The 18,941-nt window shown below is 48.4% G+C and overlaps 1 protein-coding gene across 2 annotated transcripts in view; it reads left to right on the top strand.

Annotated features, from left to right (window-relative positions):
• RUNX1 (RUNX family transcription factor 1) overlaps positions 1-18,941 on the top strand; it is a 180,190-nt gene that overhangs the window by 83,045 nt on the left and 78,204 nt on the right. For both annotated transcript variants that reach the window (XM_081859895.1, XM_081859894.1), the window contains exons 3-4: positions 8,539-8,807; positions 17,539-17,695. In XM_081859895.1, the coding sequence (XP_081716021.1) occupies positions 8,539-8,807; positions 17,539-17,695 (426 nt within the window). The remainder of the gene's footprint in view (positions 1-8,538; positions 8,808-17,538; positions 17,696-18,941) is intronic.

The following is an 18,941-nucleotide window of genomic DNA, read 5'->3' as shown; positions in this document are numbered from 1 at the left end:
ATGGCGTGGAACTCTATCCGTGCAGGAGAAGCTCTGGTGCCTGCAGAATGGGCTTTTTCAAAACGAAAAACAAAGCTGCTGTCCTAAGCATCCTAATGCAGAAGAAAACCCTCCTTTAAATCAACGGGAATGTTTCTCGAAAATAAACAGAGTTAAGATTTGATGGGGCGGCTGAGCGGGGATCCTAAGATAAGTTGCTAGTAAAGTCGAGGGCACTTCCCAATATGGGACGTGTGTGGCGGGGCGATGAACAGGCCAGAAAGACCGCTGCTCAAATGTCGCCTGAGTCATTAATCTTTCATCCTCCACCGCCCGCCCACCCGCCCACCCCCCACCCCCCAAAATACGAGGATAACTCTACGGTTATTAGAGTAGTGATAGCTGAGAGTACGTCTTTGAAGCGCTTGGGACATTGTTGACAGCTCCCCCTCAAACATGCCTACTCAGAAGTAAGCCTCAATGAGTTGAATGAGACTTACTCCCAGGTAAGCGTGTATAGGATTATAGCCAGACGCTAAGGGGGCCCTTAGCTTATGCTTAGGATCAGGATGTAAAATGCACGTTTGCCGCCAGCGAATAAACGAAGAACTGTAGTAGCTGACAGCCCATCCTCACGTTACCTTCCTGATCTCCCTAAAGTACTCTTCCAAGAAACCGGACATGATTGGGCACGATTTGGCACTCGATTCCAAGTTTATTCTTCCAGTCCGCACACCCATGGACTCCTCTGTTGACTTAAAGTAGACCGTCAGGCACCGCGGATTGCAGCGCTCTGCGTACACACTGCAAAGCACATTCGAAGCAAGTTTCGCCCTCAATGAATTCTGGGCACTGGAGTTTGGATATGGGCTGCTGGGGGTGGTCTCTCTGTGAGGGGTGAACCACAGTGCCCGTAACTTTGTGCGCATCGACTGCGCTTTAAAGGTATGGTGTGTGCGCAGAGAACGTGGGACTCCGGGCGTGCTGTTGTCTTTGGTCCAGGAGGGCGAGGCCCAGTCGGCTTCTGTAGAAATACTTGCCATTCCTGGGCGGACAGTAATGTTTAACTTGACGTGAATAACTTGATTCATCAGTTATGAACAAGACAGTTATTCGGAGAAGGGTTAGGGAGGCTCACCAGTGACGTGAACAAGTGGGCTTAAGTGCACAGTGGAAAGGAACAGCGGCGGTGCCTCCGGGGCAGAGGGCCAGGGTCCGACTCAGCAGAAAAAGCAGGAGGCACCCTAGGCGCAGCACGGATGGCTCACCGCGTTTGGAAGGGAGACAAGGCAGGGCGCACGTGGCCCTCTAAAGACGTCTCCCCTCCGCACCCTTAAACCCGTGAACACCAGAGAGTCCAGAATTACTGGTGGAAACTTGCAGTTGACCACGTTCACTGCTCGTGCGCCGTGAACGGCCTGCTGTCAAGGGGCCGAAATCTAGGCGCAGCTCTTTTGCACTTTCGCATGCAGACACTGTTATTGGACGGCGTCTCTTTCTTTCTTTCTTTCCCTGGTTTAAGGGATCTTATAGAGAAAAGGTCATGATCGCACCTGAAATCTGCTCCCCGCCCTCCTGATCCCTCCCCGATGACAGTCGTGCTCAAACCTCTCCAAGTTGCAACATTCGTCAATGGGAAGAGGGATTGGGGCGAGAATGAAGGCTGAGCCTCCCGAGATTTAGATGCCAGGCTGCTCATCATCCGGCTGAGTTCGTGTGCTGATCGGCCGGGTGAATCAGCGGGCTTTTGTGCGCGCCAGGCTTGTTTTCACGGCTGCAGAGAGCGAGGGAGGCGCATCCGTCCCGGCTGGTGCGCGGAAGGCAGGGCGAGAGGCAGCGAGCCGCGCTTGCCCCAGCGCAGCGATCTAGGCAGCGCTGAGACAGAGCAAAGTGTGCTTCTGCCCGGCTTTATCGCGCCGCCGGCGCACACCCGTTCAGCTCACGTAGGTTTAAGCAGGGGAAGGCAGCGACGGGGTCTTCGGGGGACATCGGCAGGTGGGACTGTCCCGGCCCCCTCCCTCTCTCTTAAGCTGCTTTGCGGGCCGCGGCACTTGTTCCAGTGCTTCGGCAAGGGGAAGGCCAAGGGCTTTGGGCGCCCTCTAGCGTCCGCTCCGCGTCCCTGCAGCAAGAGAGCCCCGGCCAGGCTTTGGATGCTGCTCAAAGGGGGCTGCTTTGGTGCTAGAGGTTTCCGGAGTCGGTTGCGCAATGCAACTGCGGGCAGCTCCAGCGACCGAGGAAACAACAAGCTTCGAAGAGAAAGCCGCTTCCTCTTTGCGATTGCACCAGGCCCACTCCTCCTCCTCCCTGCCCCCGCGCCAGACCCCTGCGGTTTCTCTTCCATGTTGCAGATTTGTGCAACGGACGTTGCTAACTTAACGTGCCTTCTACCCTTCTTGGGAAACTGTTTCCCCTTTCCTCCTCCCCACTCTCTTCCCTCCGTACACGCTTTGCCTCCGTGATCCCCGATAATCTGAGAAAAGCAGGAGTTGGAATCTTCCCTTTCTCTCTCTCTCCTCTTCCCCCATCCCGCTATATTTGGCCTGCCCAGGCTTCTTAAGGGAGGAAAAATTCTGATCTCTTCATGCTTTCAGTGCTTTTTTTCTGGGAGCACGCAGGGGTACGCATACCCCTAAACATTTTGTGAATCTAAGGCAGGCCTCATTAAGGGGCAGTATTTCAATATGAGTAGGAAAATGAGAGTACCCCTAAACATTTTTTTTTAGAAAAAACAACAACTGCATGCTATAGTAAAGGTAATGGTAAAGGGACCCCTGACCATTAGGTCCAGTCGTGACCGACTCTGGGGTTGCGGCCCTCATCTCACTTTATTGGCCAAGGGAGCTGGCATACAGCTTCCGGGTCCTGTGGCCAGCATGACTAAGCCACTTCTGGCAAACCAGAGTAGTGCACGGAAACGCCTTTTACCTTCCCACCGGAGCGGTACCTATTTATCTACTTGCACTTTGACGTGCTTTTGAACTGCTAGGTTGGCAGGAGCAGGGACCCAGCAACAGGAGCTCACCCCATCACGGGGATTCGAACTGCCGAACTTCTGATTGGCAAGCCCAAGAGGCTCAGTGGTTTAACCTACAGCGCCACCCGCGTCCCATGCTATAGTAAGTTAAGCTAATTTGTGCCGGGGGTAGGAGGAGCACCAGCATCATAGTCCTGGTTGGACCAAGATACCCGTCAACAAGTGAAGATAGCATGCAGTGGGGTAAAATGTTCGGTTACGGAGAAGAAATTGCAGGGGCCAAAAGGATTTTCAGAAATGTGTCAGCCGCTTAATGCAAGCATCTAGGGATGAGGCACACACACAAATAGGATAGTTTGTAGAAGAGCCCTGCTGGATCAGGCCAAAGGTCCATCTTGTCCAGCATCCTGTTCTCACAGTGGCCAAGCAGATGCCCATGAGAAGTTTACAAGCAGGACAGGAGCGCAACAGCACTCTCCCCCTCCTGAGCTGCAGCATTTGGTTACAATTTAAGCAACACACCAAGCTGATCAATAAAGATGAGATCCTCATCTAATTCTGAAGGGCCTTCTGTTTTCTCCCTTAAGCTTAAGAAACTGTCTCCCTGTAGAGAAATTTGGGGAGAGGGATTGAAAGCCCCAGTGACATGGGCTTGTGGTGTGTGCCTAGGTATGTTCTGAGCATTGAAGTGGCAAGTGGCAAAGAGAATGATTCCACTAATGCATGAAATTCCATTCATTTATGTCTGGGGTGGGGGAAATTGGCCCTCCAGATGCTGTTGGACTCCAACTCCCATCAGCCTTGGGTCAGCAGATGAGGAGAGCAACAGTCCAACAACATCTGGAGGGCCAAGGGTTCCCCAGCCCTGGTTCATACAAATCCACTGCTAGCTAGTTGTTACATATCCTGGAATTCAACTGCAGGTAATTTCAAGGGTGTGCCAAGGGTGTGTAGAACACAAAAGAAGAGTCGTTCCATTGTCTGGGTAGGTCACTTCCTGGTTTGCATGGAGAAGCCGTTATCAGCGGGGCCCAGCGATGGAAACACGCAGCTGTACTGAGGCATAACTGGGTGTTGGAATTTTGCGCCCCTAACAATTTTGCACCAGGGCAATTGCCCCTTTTGACCCCCCCCATGCCACACCACTGCCAGCACTATCCACTACATCACACTCACTTTCATAAAGAACCATGGCAGAAAAGCTTATATTTATGGCACTTTGTTATTTTTATTTTATTACATTTCCTCCAAGGAACTGATATATGGCTCTCCAGTTTATCCTCCCAACAACCCAGTGTTGCTGCAGGACAGTGACTGGCTTATAGGAGCCAGTTCCCAGGGGCTTGGGGGCTTTGACCCCCACAATAAAATATTTGAGGGGGCTGGGCCCCCACAAAGTTGATGGGCATTCCCATTCAAATGATGTGTGTGCACATGTGATTGACGTGTCATGTGATCAATGATGTGGAGGCATGGGTCACCTGGGCCCCCATGATATTTTATTCAAGTTGGCAGCCCTGGATTGGCTTAAAAGATCAGTAAGGTTTGTAACCTAGTGGAGATTGGAACCCTGGTCTTCCAAGGCTCTAGTCCAACACACTAATTACTACATCACTATGAGATCAGCCACCATTCAGCAAATGCTTTGCTGCTCTATAACCTAGTGCCAGGGTGCTAAAGAAATGTCATTTATCTTTTCATGTGTGCTTTTGCCTCAGATATGAATTCATTTGGCCTGATCAAAGGTATAGTTCTGATTACTATAGCCTGTGTTGAGCAGGACTGCCAGATTTTTTAAAAAAGAAAAAGAAAAAATCAAAGAGAAGGTGATTTGAGGCATTGTTGAGTCTGGAATCAGGAACATAATGTAATATAGAACTGTCACAGTGAAGAATAATTGGCATTCCTCTATAAAAATTGGCATCTTAAGGCTCATGCCATCACTCAACAGTTGAAAGCGTGTGATCCAACTAATTGAGAGACCTGGATCCATGCCGCTCAACTCCAGAAATGGGCTCATTGCCTTTGGCAAATTCTTTCCGGTCAGCCTTGGCTCCCCTGGGCTCCCAGATCTGAGTTCAGCTTCCTATTAGCAGGGCTCTATTGCTTCTCATGCTGACAGCTGGTAGCCAGTCCAAGTGCTGTGCTAGGGTTCAACTCTGGAGCACATTTATGATCCAAGGGAGCTGCACTCCAACACATTCTAGAAATGAAAAAGTGAGATAGCTAAGGCTGCAATCCTTGACCCAACTCACTTGGGAGCAAGTTCCATTGAACTTAGTGAAGGCCTGTAGACAAAGAGCGGGGGGGGGGGGGAGTATGAAGAAGAGTTTGGATTTGATATCCCGCTTTTTCACTACCCTAAGGAATCTCAAAGCGGCTAACATTCTCCTTTCCCTTCCTCCCCCACAACAAACACTCTGTGAGGTGAGTGGGGCTGAGAGACTTCAAAGAAGTGTGACTGGCCCAAGGTCACCCAGCAGCTGCATGGGGAGGAGTGGAGACGCCAACCTAGTTCACCAGATTACGAGTCCACCACTCTTAACCACTACACCACACTGGCTCTCTATGAGGAGAGCTGGGACTCCATTTCCCCACCCTCTACTGCCATGGATTCAAAACTTGTCCCCTGCAGTGCTGGCCCTCCACTGCAGTGCCAAAGTCTGACAAAACACCACTATCTGTGTGACTGATCTATAAAACGCCTCAGTGACTATGATTGCCCTGGCCAACTTTTTCAAAGCATTTTTTTATAGTCTCAGAAAGAACATGGGCTGCAGTGTGGTGTGCTGCATATTGACATTTGGGCATAATCTCTAGAGATGTGAGGAACAGATCAGAGGAGAAAGGAAGTGAGACCTTTTTTAAAAAAATTCCCTCTCTGCACTTAATCCAGGAGTGTCTGGAAAAGTGTAAAATAGCAATCTTCAGTGTAAAATAGCAATATTCATCAGGCGAACCTTTGCCCAGAACTTTGCATTTTGTGGGGGCTCACATACTGCATCGGGGTAAAATAATACTACTTGGAAGGGGAGGCGGCAGCTCTTACTGAAGGCGAGATATCTCGCTTTATTTCCACAAGAAGCGAAAACCGCCCATCCCCTTTCCCTCAGCCGCGCGTGCTGAGCGGGGTTACTAGCCCAGTCACTGCGTGGGACCTGGCCTAGGCTTCGTGTGGGTTGACTGTTGAAAAAGCCCGGCTGGGGTGGGGGTGGGCGGGTGCTCGGGGTCCGTGCGGGGTGAGCTTCCTTCTCGAAGCCAGCCAGGCGACTGAGAGTCTCGGGAACTACTTTCGCGCCCTTTTCATTGTCCCGCGGGGACCCACCCACGCACGAGGGAAACGTTTGGCGCGTGAGCGGGCCGCGCGACTCTTGTCCCCGCATCTCCCTCAGTCCGCCTTTCTGAGGCTTCGCGCAGGACGCCGCAGCCGCCGCCCAGAGGTCTGCCGCTTGTTCTTTCTCGCGCGCGCTGCGGTAATCGCGGCGTCCCATTGACACGCGGGCCTCCCTTTGGCTTTTTACAGTAGCTTCCAGCGGCGGTGCGCAGGCCAATTCCAGGAGCCCGCGGGTTGGAGCCGCGCCCTGCTGAATACCGGAAAGGGCTCTGATTGGCCGGCGCCCTCCCCTATGCAAAAGAGCTGAGGGAATGGCATTCCTCCGGACTCTCTTACTGTAAAAGCAAATTCATTTCCAGTCAATCTCCATTCATAGAGCCAGAAGGCGAGAGGGAGGAGGAGGAGGGCGCGCGGAGAGGGGGGGGGGCAGAGAGAGAGAGAAAGAGAGACAGACCAGGCTTTTTGAGACCAGCATGAGCAAACAAACAGCGCCTCACAGAAGGTCACACACAGCTGGAGAGACTGGCCTCCCTAGGCAGGAGCCCTCGGGAAAGCTCGCCGTTGGCGTCTGGTGAACACGTGAAGACTCCTTCCGCTTGGGGAACGTGGACCTTGGGAGGAGCGCAGGCTCTCTCGTCTGAGCGACTCCTACTACTTCTTCTTTTAACTCTTGACTCTGAGGCCGCTTGCGCGCCCGTCCGCCGGCCTGCCTGCGTGTGTGCGTGCGTGCGTGCCTGTGTTTGTTCTTACTGCCAATCGCGTGTGCTGCTAGCCTTCTGGTGGGGAAGAAGCGGAAACTCGGCCGGGCCCCCCTCGCGTGTTGTAACGAAGTTGGAGGCGCGAGAAAGGAGGGGAGGGAAAGAGGAAGGCCGTGAGGGAGCGAAGGAGAGAAAGCAAACGATGGTCCCGAAAGCGGAGCTCCACCTGCTGTGGTTAAACCATAGCTGAGCAGCCGGGCCCCGGCGGCTGAATCTGAGGAAGATTGCCTCAGATCTCCCCCCCCCCAAGTTGGCAGCGTGACTCACCCGGCGGCCACAGACTGGTGGGTGACTTCAGAAGTGCGCGCTCGAAAGTTGCTGCACGCAGTAACCGCAGAGGGAACCCACAAGCCAACCAGCAGCCCCGACCAAACCAGAGGGGTGTTTCCCCCCCCTTCCCTCTCTCTCTCCTCATATGGACTCCCTCCCTCCTCCTTTCCTTCACATTATTGGCCACCCGACCTGCCGGGATCATCTTCTTCTTCTTCTTCTTCTTCTATTCCTCGCCCTCGTCGCCGCCCCGGCCAAAGCGTTGCGAAAGGGCGCCGCGGCCGCGGGACTCTCCTGGCCCTTTCGGAGAGCGGCGGGGCAGCCCCCCGAGGCCGGGTTTCTCAAGGCCGCTTTGGGAAGAGAGGGGCAGGGAAGCGGAGCTCCTGCAGAAGAACATTAATGGATTTCTGTGGTGTTTAAACTCTCTCTAGAGCCGACTGTAAATATTTGATGAAGTACAGTATATAATGCTGTGATAGCCGCTTGACCTTTGAGAAACCTCAGGCCACGTCCGTGAAAGCCTGTGTCCCCCCCCATTCCCTCCCCGCCCTCAAATTGTTCTGAAACCGATTTTCTCTCTCCACGGGCAGAGACTGGTGGGCTTTAATCCGGATTCTAAAGCGGCTTTTTTTTGTTTGTTTGTTTTTTAAGGAGCAGAGCGGGGTGTGGGTGGACGGGAGAGAGCAGCCTGCTCTCCCAACAAGACAGGAAACTCGCTACTGGAAGGACTGGCTAGCCCCTTCCCTCCTCCTCCTGTCTCCGGTGCTTGCAACAGATGCCTTTGCTCAGTCCTCCTCCTCCCCCCCGTGTGTGGGATTTTGGAAGGGCCTTTGATTTTTCATAGCACTGGTCATTCCCGAGGGGGAGAAGGCCAAAAGAAAAAAAGCTTGTCCAAACCTATTAGGGACTCTTGCTTCTTTTTGTTGTTGTTATTACTTCTAAAAGAGAGGGACACGCAATACATTTCCAGGAGAGCTTGCCAACTGGATGCTTGGATTAAGTGTGGCAGGACCAGGAGAACAAGCGTCCCCCTGCCGTAGCCAACTGTTGATCCGCATTGACTCCGGGACTGGCTCCTCTGCGGGACCCCTGAGGCTCTTTCCTTTTATGTGGGTCTCCCGAGAGCCTCCGGCCGAAGAGTTGCTGCGCCCGCCCCGCTTTGCGCGAAGCCCCGTGCGGAGCTTTCTCACTCAACCGGCTTGTTGTGATGCGTATCCCCGTAGATACCAGCACGAGCCGCCGCTTCACGCCGCCCTCGACCGCGCTGAGCCCGGGCAAGATGAGCGACGCGCTGCCGCTGGTTGGCCACGAGAACGGCGGCGGCGGCGGCGGCGGCGCCCTGGCGGGCAAGATGAGGACCGCGGACCGCAGCATGGTGGAGGTCCTGGCCGATCACGCCGGCGAGCTGGTGCGCACCGACAGCCCCAACTTCCTCTGCTCCGTCCTGCCGACCCACTGGAGGTGCAACAAGACGCTGCCCATCGCCTTCAAGGTACGAGGGGCAAGGGGAGAAGAGGGGGGCGGCAGAGTTCCTCAGCTGTCAGTCTGGTGTCTAATGCAACCCATTACTATTTACTTGGCAGTAAAGGCCCACGGCTTGCAGAGGGGACTTGCAGGGGGAAAGTTTCGGCTTGCAGCCGGGCAGCCCAAGCCCGTGCGGGTTTACTCGGAAGTAAGATCTACAGAAAGTAGCGAGGCTGGACTTTTCCAGCGAAGTGTGCTTTGGGGAAAGGGTGGCAGCCTCGAAACGGAAACCGCAAAGTTCGGCCCACGGCCATATGGACTGCATCCTTAGATGCGGTTTCGTGGCGCGCGGAAAAGGCTCCCGAAATGTCTAACCGGGTCCGATCCTCGTTAGGAAGTCTGCTTAATTGGAAGGGGGCTTATTTCTGACTAAATTGGAAGTGGGCGTCGGATTGCAGCCATGCCGACGGCCCCTCGTGCAAGTTGACCTGGAAGCAAGACCCCTTACAATAATTGAAGTTTACTTCGGAGAAAGTGTTCGCACGGGCGCTGCGGTGTAGCGCGACCCTAAGCAGCTTTAGTGAGGAATAAAGCTTACCGAGTTAAGGGAGACTTAGCCTTAGCACGTTGTCCTGTGTATTTTCCACCAAAAGCAAGCCACGCTCTGCTCAGCTGAGCTTATTTCCTTCTATGGAGTAGCAGCTACCTACATTTGCCTGGGAATACATCTCGCTAAATTCAATAGGACTTACTTCTGCATAGGCATGGTGAGGATTGCCCTGAAAGTGCCACCCTGAACACCTAGGGTGCCATGGAGATATTTTTCCCATCCGTAATACACGGGTAGGCTGGCTTGTTTTATTTTCAAACAAACCCAAAACAAAAGTGGAATCTCCGTAAACGGCTCCATGTCTCTAAAAGTTTAGTAAACAGGAGTGAATTCTCATAATCACTTCACAGAGAAGGCATAATCAGCCTTTAGTAATAAGTTATCCTAAGTGTGCAATCCTCGCTTAAGACCAAAGGCCACCTAGTATTATGTGCAAGAACCGCAAAACCCAGCAGGCCTCAACTGGCCAGGGGTAGATAGACCTCCCTCTACTTTCCACCCTCCTTCTAGAGATTTCCACATGAGAGAGAAGGGTACTTACTTCCTACAATCACCCAGAACTTAACGCCTTCCTCCCGAAAGCACTGACCGACCTCCGAGCCTTAAACTCGACCTTCCTAAAACACTAAGAGTATTTGGAAGGAAATGCTCAATTGAATTCCATGGGGCTTCCTCCCGAATAAACGCCTTCGGGGATGCCAGGCACAAGCAGGCAAAGTAGTAGGATCAAAGGACTTCACGCCAGGAGGACAAGGAGTAACACGTGTAAGTAAATATCATGGAGGAGGAAATATTTCACGGGAAGATTGAGCTTAGACCTGCTTCCAGTCGCTCAGGATTCCTCCTCCCTCCCTCTAGGGAGTCAAAAGCAGTTACTGAATTAATACCCCAATTCCCAAAGCCCTTTAGCAGAAACACAGGGAGCCAAACCACTTTTTCTAAAAAAAAATCTACACACTCTTTCTCTCACCCACACTTTTGCATACGGCGTCCCTCCGAATATTTTAGAGCGTAGCCGGCTGGTGGATGGAGCAGGAATGAATCTAAGAAGGTATTTACGGGAGCAGAATTGTCCACGGTGACAAGTAAGGAATTCACACACTAACACACACTACCTAATATCTATTACAATCTTAGACATACTTCCATCACAGCCAGCGGTATCTACGCGCAGATCTGACCTCAACAAGTGGTTATTTTGGAAATCCCGCTTGCTTCGTTTAGAAGTAAACACTGTTAGGTACCCTTAGGATTACTTCTGCGTAAAGGCAGTTTGACTTAAAGCCGAGTGAAGCAAGCCTCGCAAGTGTAGTCTCGCAGGCATAAAGGCGCACGCGAGGTGAGGACCCGGCCTCTAGAGTGCTATTGAAGCCTCCTCATTCACATTTACGATCTTTCGCTGAGCGCAGCAAAGCGCTGAACGCAGCAACCATCTCTGTATAGCTCAGGTTGGAGTAAGAAAGGGAGGAGAGTTTTCTCCTTTCGGCCCCTGAAGTTCATTCACAAATCGCTACGACAAGGCTGCGGCGGCCTCGCTGAATTCTGCGGGACTGACTTGCGAGGAAACATTAATAGGATCGGTCTGCACGAAGAGTGCTGTAAAAGGAGGGAAAGGCTCTGGTGGGTTTTGTGGAAGGTCTGTTTATATGTTGGGGGGCGGGATACACACACACCCCTACATGCTGCGGAAGGAAGCAATCCCTTCAGCCGCTGAAGCTGTGCACCTGATTTGCGCCGGGGTCAGGGAGATCGCCCCTATAAAATAACTTAGGACTCGAAGGCGGGCTCGGCGCGAAGCACCTGCGAGCGCCGCTTTGTAACTGAAGCCGCTCAGGCCGCTCCCACCCCCTCCGGGTGTCCCCAAAGGGATTAACACATAACTCAAGGTTGGCGTGGATTTCTTTGGTGTTTGGATCCCATATTTGAGAGCACCCGCTGCAGCCGGCAGCTTAGTCCACGTGCATATGGTAGCAAACGGAAAACAGATACACGCAGATTTCCAGACGTTTAAAATCGACCCCCTCTATTGGGGTATAATGCACGTGTGACAGTAACAAAAGCGTCCGCGTGCTTTAAAAAAATAATCAAAAAAATCCTAGTACTTCAGGCCTAACTTAAAGAAACGCCAAAGCTGGAAGTATCCCTGCATATAAACATCCCCCCAGATATTTTCCTTTGGATGTAAAACTCGCATTTGTTCGCACGGAACAAGTCAGCCTCTGGGTCAGCAGCCCCCCAGCAGAGTTTAAAAAGAAGCAGGACGGCAGAGTTTGCGTGTGTGTGGATGCAGTCGCGTGGCATTCATCCATGAACAAATAAATAAAGTAACAGAACACTCACTTTGGGGAGAAAAAAAAAAAGGTCTCATGACGGCCCCCACCCCCATTGCTCCAGAATAAGTTCTTTGACCTCTGCAGTAGTTCAGCCTTTGTGTTATGAAGGTTTGCTTCTTTGGGAGGCGGAGAGAGGGTTGCTGCTTTCGGGCCTTGTGCTTCAAAACAGGAGACGGAACCCTCCCGTGGGCAAAACTTTGTGCCCAGCTCCTCCTGAACAGCCGGAGGCTCCTCTCGCTACTGCCCAGGGAGTAAGACCCCTTCTCCTGGATTCAGGAGGACTTCCTTCCCAGGGGACACGTGTAGGATCGATTTCAGTAGCCCGCTCAACCTAACAAATCTCCGTTCCCTCTTTAGAACCGGCTTAGCAAGTTTTAAAGGGGTGTTAAGATTTACCCTCGCCAACTCGGAGTCGAGGAAGACCCCGGGGTCTCCCCCCGCCCTCCATGACATCAGTGGTTCCCTTATATAGAGTAGAGGATTGCCCAAACCCAAGCCCTGCTCCTCGGCCCGTTCACACTTGTTCAGTCTGCCTGCCCCCTTAGCCCAAACATCCCAGGCGGAGCCATCCTAGCGCTCCCTGGAAGACCTCTCCTCTCGCCCGCCCGGCCACTGTCTAGCCTGTTTTCAGCCTCTGGGAGCCCAGTGAAGGCGCCCCTCCTAGCCCAGGGCAAGCAGAGAGCCTGGGGCGAGTAGCTTCCTCTCTGGAAAGGCTTCCTTGGGTACGAGAGGCCTGCAGGTGGTTTTCCCACTTGGCAGACGCCACCCAAACGCGCTCATTGGAAGGCAGGCGTCTCCCTCCCTCTCTCACACACTTGATTTCACCCCAAGGCTTCACATTTACTTGCAAGTAAATCTAATGGAACCAAGTGCGCGCAATACTTGGATCGGGTTGACGACCCTCTCTCTCTCTCTCTCTCAGCAACGCTTCCTCGGAGGACAGGCCTTCGAAAGTGTGCTGGGCATTTCTGAATCGACCCCCAAAAGCCCACTCCCTTTCATCTTTATGATCAAGACCCGATCCATTGGTTCTTGGCAGCGGATCGTCTTCACTGATGAAGGCGCAGAGGGGGTAGGGTGAAAGAGGAATCTGGAGTGAATCCGGAGCGAATGCCACGCTTGTCAATTTTATCCCTCCCTCACCAAATTTGCTTGACCCGTCTGAATTTGCTTGGCCTCGAATCGCTGCCCACAGCCCTCCAGAAGCCATTCTCATCTAAGTTTGGTCTGGAATAAGTGTTGCACCCCCTCCCTAAATAAATGGCCCTTGCCCCCCGAGTCCCTCATTTTTTGTGCCACTGGTTTTCATTGAGTGTACTTTCAAGAGATCTTGCTTATTTCGATTAATTCTTTTCCTAATTTAGCTACACTACAAAATTTACGTGGCCGCGGTAGCCAAATAGTGGGGAAGTGGTCTGCCTTATATCCCCCCATCCTAATGTCCCGCAAGTTGTTCCTGTTCAAGGGGATCTCAGAAAAAGCAAAGTTCTGCTTCAGGCTGGCTTCCGCAGCCTCCCGCCCTTCTTTTTTCTGGCTAAGCTTCACTTTTCTCACTTCCCTGCAGGCTGACAGCAGCCAGTACGTGCTTTTCTCTCCCTTCGAATTCCAGCAGAGCTTTTAAATAGCCACGATATTAAATCCGATTACCTGCCCGGGTCTCTTAAATAGCAGCCAAGGAGGATGAGAAAGATCTGTTCACACTGGTTCAGTTTCTTCCTTATTAGTTCCCAAACGTGTTATTCTCCAACCAGCTTCAGTTTTGAGAACTTTGGAGCTTTAAGCCCTTGTTCGTTCGTTCGTTCTTTCTTTCTTTCTTTCTTTCTGGAAAACATAATCATAATAAATCAATAAAAGTAACAACAACAACAATGTCATATTACAGAAAGGATTCCATCACGCAATGCAAATGTGTGTGATTTAAGAAGAGAGAGTAAATAAACGTTTCTTGTTCAGGATTTTCCCTGCCCCAGAACACACACACCTTTGCAAGCATGGGAACTTTGTCTTATGTTATCAATAAATATGTAACCCTTTGTAACAAACTGTTGCAGTCCTATGCATATTTGCCTATTCAGAAGTAAATCCCGCTGTATTCAAGTCCTTCAACATATGGACACATAGAGCTTTGCAACCTAAAACAACCAAAATGAGTGTTTTTTTAAAACCAGAAAATACTTGGGATGGGATGGGTGAAGAGGAATTAAACCAGACTCCTGCATATAAAATTGCTGAGATGGGCAGAGTGTTGACAGTTCCCTTTTCCAGCTTCCCATCCTGCATACACCACTATTGGTGGTTTTTTAAAATTATTCTGTCCCTCAAAATAAAATAAAAAACACCAATCCATAACTGAATAAATTCTCGGGGAAAACACCACAGACTGGATTTTGCTAGATTTTGCTTATATAATCTCCTCCTTGTGGGTATAACTATTTCCCACAACTGAGGAGTGTTGTTATTTAAATAATTTTGGGAATAATTATTATTTCTTTACATGTTTCCACAAGAGCTTGCCTTTCAGCATTCTGACACAGCAGATCAACAGTCCACTTCTTGTAGAAGAGTCCTAGTAAAGTTAAGGACTTAACTGGTTCTGCTATTTAAAACAAACCATCCATGGACTTTCTGTTATTTACTACAGCAGATGGTAACTGCATACTTGCACACCACAAAGGCCAAAATCTACCAAATGAGAATACCTGGAATTACATCCCAGTCTTAACTGTGCTTACATGTAAGTAAACACTATTGTTTCCAGTGACACTTACATCCAAGCAAGTATGGGAATATTGCCACATGGGAGACTGTGATCCTTAGTATGTTTGTCTGGAAATAAGCCTCAGCTGGGCTCAGTATGACTTTCATGTAACTAAAGCTGTTGAAATAAATCACTGTGAACTCTGTGGGACTTACTCCTGAGTAAAAATATTTAGGATAGCAGTTTAATCTCTGTTCACTGGTTTGTCCTTAAGTCTTAACTCTTGCATTGCCACCTTTACAACACTTTTTAAAAAAGAAAAGACAGAGCATTGAACTTCATCAGGGCTAATCTAAATAGTCAGATTTAATTGATCCATAGGTTGCTTTGCCCTAATCCCTTTGGAAACCTAGGATTTTCTGTCAAATTTAAGATGATGGCTGATATCTGAGAAATGATAGAGCGGACTCATTTGATGGGCCAGCTCGGGGTATGGCTAATGTTGGCTTTTGCCTGTATAAATTAAGTGAAAAAGAAAGATGATAAACTATCTGTTTCTAATGTTTGAGAAATTGCAATAGAAGAGTACAATGGAGGATAAGATAATAATCTCATTCTTACTTAAAATATCCCCCCCCCCCAATTAGTGGGATAAAGCAGTAAGATTTAGTTGTGCTGCAACTTTGAATTGTCTGTATTCCTTCTAGCTCATGTAGAACATATTTTTATAAGCTGAACAGTCAAGCAGAAACACACATGCACAGCTAGCTATCTCCAGTCAACAAGTTCTTACTTATCTGTTTAGTCTGTTTTATAATGTAAATGTTTGTGTTCTTTGCCTCTTTTACAGCTTTACTTGCCAGTCTCTTTATCCTAGGCCCAGATATTTTTCTTTAGCGTCTTCCCAGAGTTTCCGGCATTATGTTGTAAACACAGAGAGTTGAAAATATACTTTTTCTGTGGAGTTTTTTATTATTATTTTAAAAATGACCAAAGGTATTCCTCTTGTATTTGAAGTTTTTTAAAAAAACAAACCAAAACACACACCCAGTAGTATGCATATCTAGAAAGACATGCATAGGATCAAATAATATTTTTAAAAAATGTGTTCCAATAAACACCATGGTTTATTGACTTAGTAAAGCTATAATTCAATTTGTTGCTGGAAAAATAAGGTATTGCACCTGAAGTAATATTGCTAGAATGTCGAATTGTTGTTAACATCTTATAGTATTTTGACTACGAAAAAATAATCAGTGTATAAGGGTACAATCCTAGCATTATAATTCTTATTATGGGAAGAAATCTCACTGAGGGGAAATGGATCTTATTCTGAGGGAAGTCTCACTGTGTTCAGTAACTGTTCCTAGGAATACAGCTTTATATCATGATTATAACCATGTTTATTCAGAAATAGGTTCAAATTGTTTCAGTAGCATTAGCCCTAATAAGTAATAATTCCTCACAGGACTGTAACCTTAAGCTAAAGCATTTTTTCTCAGGGAGCCCAATTCATACTTTGTCATTTGTACTTGTCCTTCCTGCCAGAAGTTTCTAGAACAAGGGTGGAGAACTTGTGGCCCTCCAGATGTTGCTGGACTCTCCGTTCCCATTATCACTGACCTTTGGTGGTGATGGCTGAAGCTGATGGAAGTTTGGATCCAGCAACCCCTGGACAGCCATAAGTTTCCCCACCCTCTTCTAGAAGTTTCAGAAGAAAAGGCTAACAACTTCTCACATAGGTGCCCAGCAAAGTCTGAGGGGCAGTTGTCCTGTTCTGGGACAATTAACTTAGGAGAGAGAGAGAGAGAGAGAGAGAGAGAGAGAGAGAGAGAGAGAGAGAAAGTACCCTATGAGACCAAAGAGATGAGGAAGAAACAGGGCCTTATAGAGAGAGAAGCAGGAATAAGGATGCTATTTTTGAGTTCAGGAGTTGCACTATTTGCACTAAAATTATAAAAGGTCACCATGTCCCAGCTTGCTGCCTGCCTTATTTCTCACTCAAACTTTTTACCTGGTTCCTGCTTAGCCTCAGATGATTAGAAAAGAAAAACAGGAGCAGGTGAATGTAAAAAAAAAGTGAATTGACTGTTGCATTTCATTGAAAGGACTAGGGCTGCTGAGGAAGGGTGGGTAGGGGGAAGTAGAATGCCCACTCTAAGCGGAAATTTCAACACCGGGCAGTTTCAGCAGAAGTGAAAAGAATGTTTTTTAAAGAAGTTGCTACTTACTTGGAAGACAGGGGCCAAAACTCAAGTGGGGAGTGTAAAAGGAGACTTTGGCTCTGGGTCAGGTAGAGGGCTTCAGGCCTCCTGATTCTAAGCATGTTGTGTGGAAGGAAGTGCTGCTGATTCACACTAGATTGCCATGGAGTACGCAAATAGATTTGTAGTACAAGCTTCATCTACAATCACCAGCCTGAATTTAGAGGTTGTTGCTAGCTTGCATTTAGTCACTGCTTTAGCACAGCACTCCAAAATGCCACACTGCACTAATGCAACCACCCTTATTTCAGTTTTATTGAAACCAATGACATTTTATTTCCCAGAAAATATGTTTGAGATTCAGGTTTTGATTTCTTTATTGTGCCCGGTTAAATAGGGTGCTGTGTTTTAGCATCCAATTTACCAAAGAAATGTTATATATATTCAGCTGCTTGGATATGAACTAAGCTAGCCACCATTAGGTCTCACTGAAATCTATGGGAAAAGCTAGTCATGGCTAACTTAATTCTGATTGATTTTCATTTGGACTTTAGTGCAACTAGCTTAGGTTGCAATCCTAATCTTATGTACCTGAGTGTAAGTTTCATACTTCTAAGCGCTTAAGATTGTTAAACTTGCAAGTATGTATTCACCTGTATGCAGTGGCGTAGCGTGGGGGGTGCAGGGGGGGCCGGCCGCACCGGGCGCAACATCTGGGGGTTAGGGTTAGGGGGCGCAAATTACTTGCCTTGCCCCAGGTGCTGACAACCCACGCTACGCCACTGCCTGTATGCAGTCTCCTGTCCCTCACCACCCTATTAAAAAAATTAATAATCCTATTTGACTTTTGCTTATAGTTTGCACCTTCAAATTATCAATAAGAAAGTAATGGTGCTTCCATTTTATTCTTTTAGGTGGTGGCCTTAGGAGATGTCCCTGATGGGACGCTGGTCACAGTGATGGCTGGAAATGATGAAAACTACTCTGCAGAACTCAGAAACGCTACTGCTGCCATGAAGAATCAAGTAGCAAGATTTAATGATCTAAGATTTGTGGGTAGAAGTGGAAGAGGTATGATATCATTATCACTATTATTTTATTACACTAAAATTAAGTTGTGTCTTGGCAGAAAACTCTATGCACAGAATCTTTTGTTGCAGTTTTCAGACTGCTTTCTTTTGCAATAATCCCTTTTGCTTTCAATATAATTATATCAGAGTAAGCAGTTTCAGGATTACCGCAATTGAGGCCAACCAAAGTCCATATTGGTGGTATTGTGGTAAATGATTGCAGGATGTAGATCACTACCTTGTTTTTATGATGCATTTGTGCAACAAACATTACAGGCTGAATTGTGTATTGTTATCAGATGGTTTAGATCTGCCTTCAGAGCTATGGTACCATGATTTGTATCTGCTCGGTATTTAGCCAGTAGTGTCGATGTAGAGCTCTGTATATCTCAGAAGTAGTGTTAGAAATCCCATGTGAGCAGTTTTCTCATTCATTTCAGTAGAAAAGGTGACTGCAACAAACAGATCCTCAGTGAATGGGTGAAGCCAGTATATAATGAAATTTTAATTACTGAAATGAAAACATTGCTAATTATAAAGTTTGGTGACTGCAGAGTAGAGTCAGCTTGTTGTAGTTTGCTACTGTTATATATATTGGCAGTGGTGGTTTTCTGCAGTGAGGATTTTTCCTTCCCCCCCTTCCTTAATGGTTCCATTTAAGGGTCTCTACAAGAAATAAGTATGCATTTGGTTTGTTACTTTAGCTTTAGCAATGCAGTTCATGATAGTGAGGTTAGGAATACACAGAATGCTAAATAGGCACCCACATATGTTGACACGGAAGTAAGATATGTTGATGTCAATGAGACATGTTTCTAACTAATTATCCGATTTGTGAGACTGCTAAAAATGCACCATCTATCATGGTTTAAACACACACACACACACACACACACACACACACTTATCTGTGTGACTAGGCTCAACTATTTCTTTTTATGCATTTGCATGGATATTGATATGGCCAGAAGAAACTCCCATAACTCTGGCAGATGGAAAAATGTTATTGCTATTATTGGAGGGGCTGCCAGCAATACCTGTGATTGCAAGAACTAAGCATTGTAGTGCTTTTCACATACTCACCTTACAGAGGATTCTCTCCATGTGGTGGAGAAGCTGACGGACATCGCATCCAATGTGTATATATGGTAACATGTTATTTGAGTGCTCCATGCATAGACCAATGTGTATATCAATTTGACTTATACAACCTCTCCTTTTCTGAGAAGTTAAGATCTCATAAAATC

Source organism: Podarcis erhardii (assembly GCF_964252035.2).
Source record: "Podarcis erhardii genome assembly, chromosome: 4".
Taxonomy (NCBI): Eukaryota; Metazoa; Chordata; class Lepidosauria; order Squamata; family Lacertidae; genus Podarcis; species Podarcis erhardii.
The sequence above is the reverse complement of the archived record's forward strand: the minus strand, read 5'-3'. Positions and strand labels throughout refer to the sequence as shown.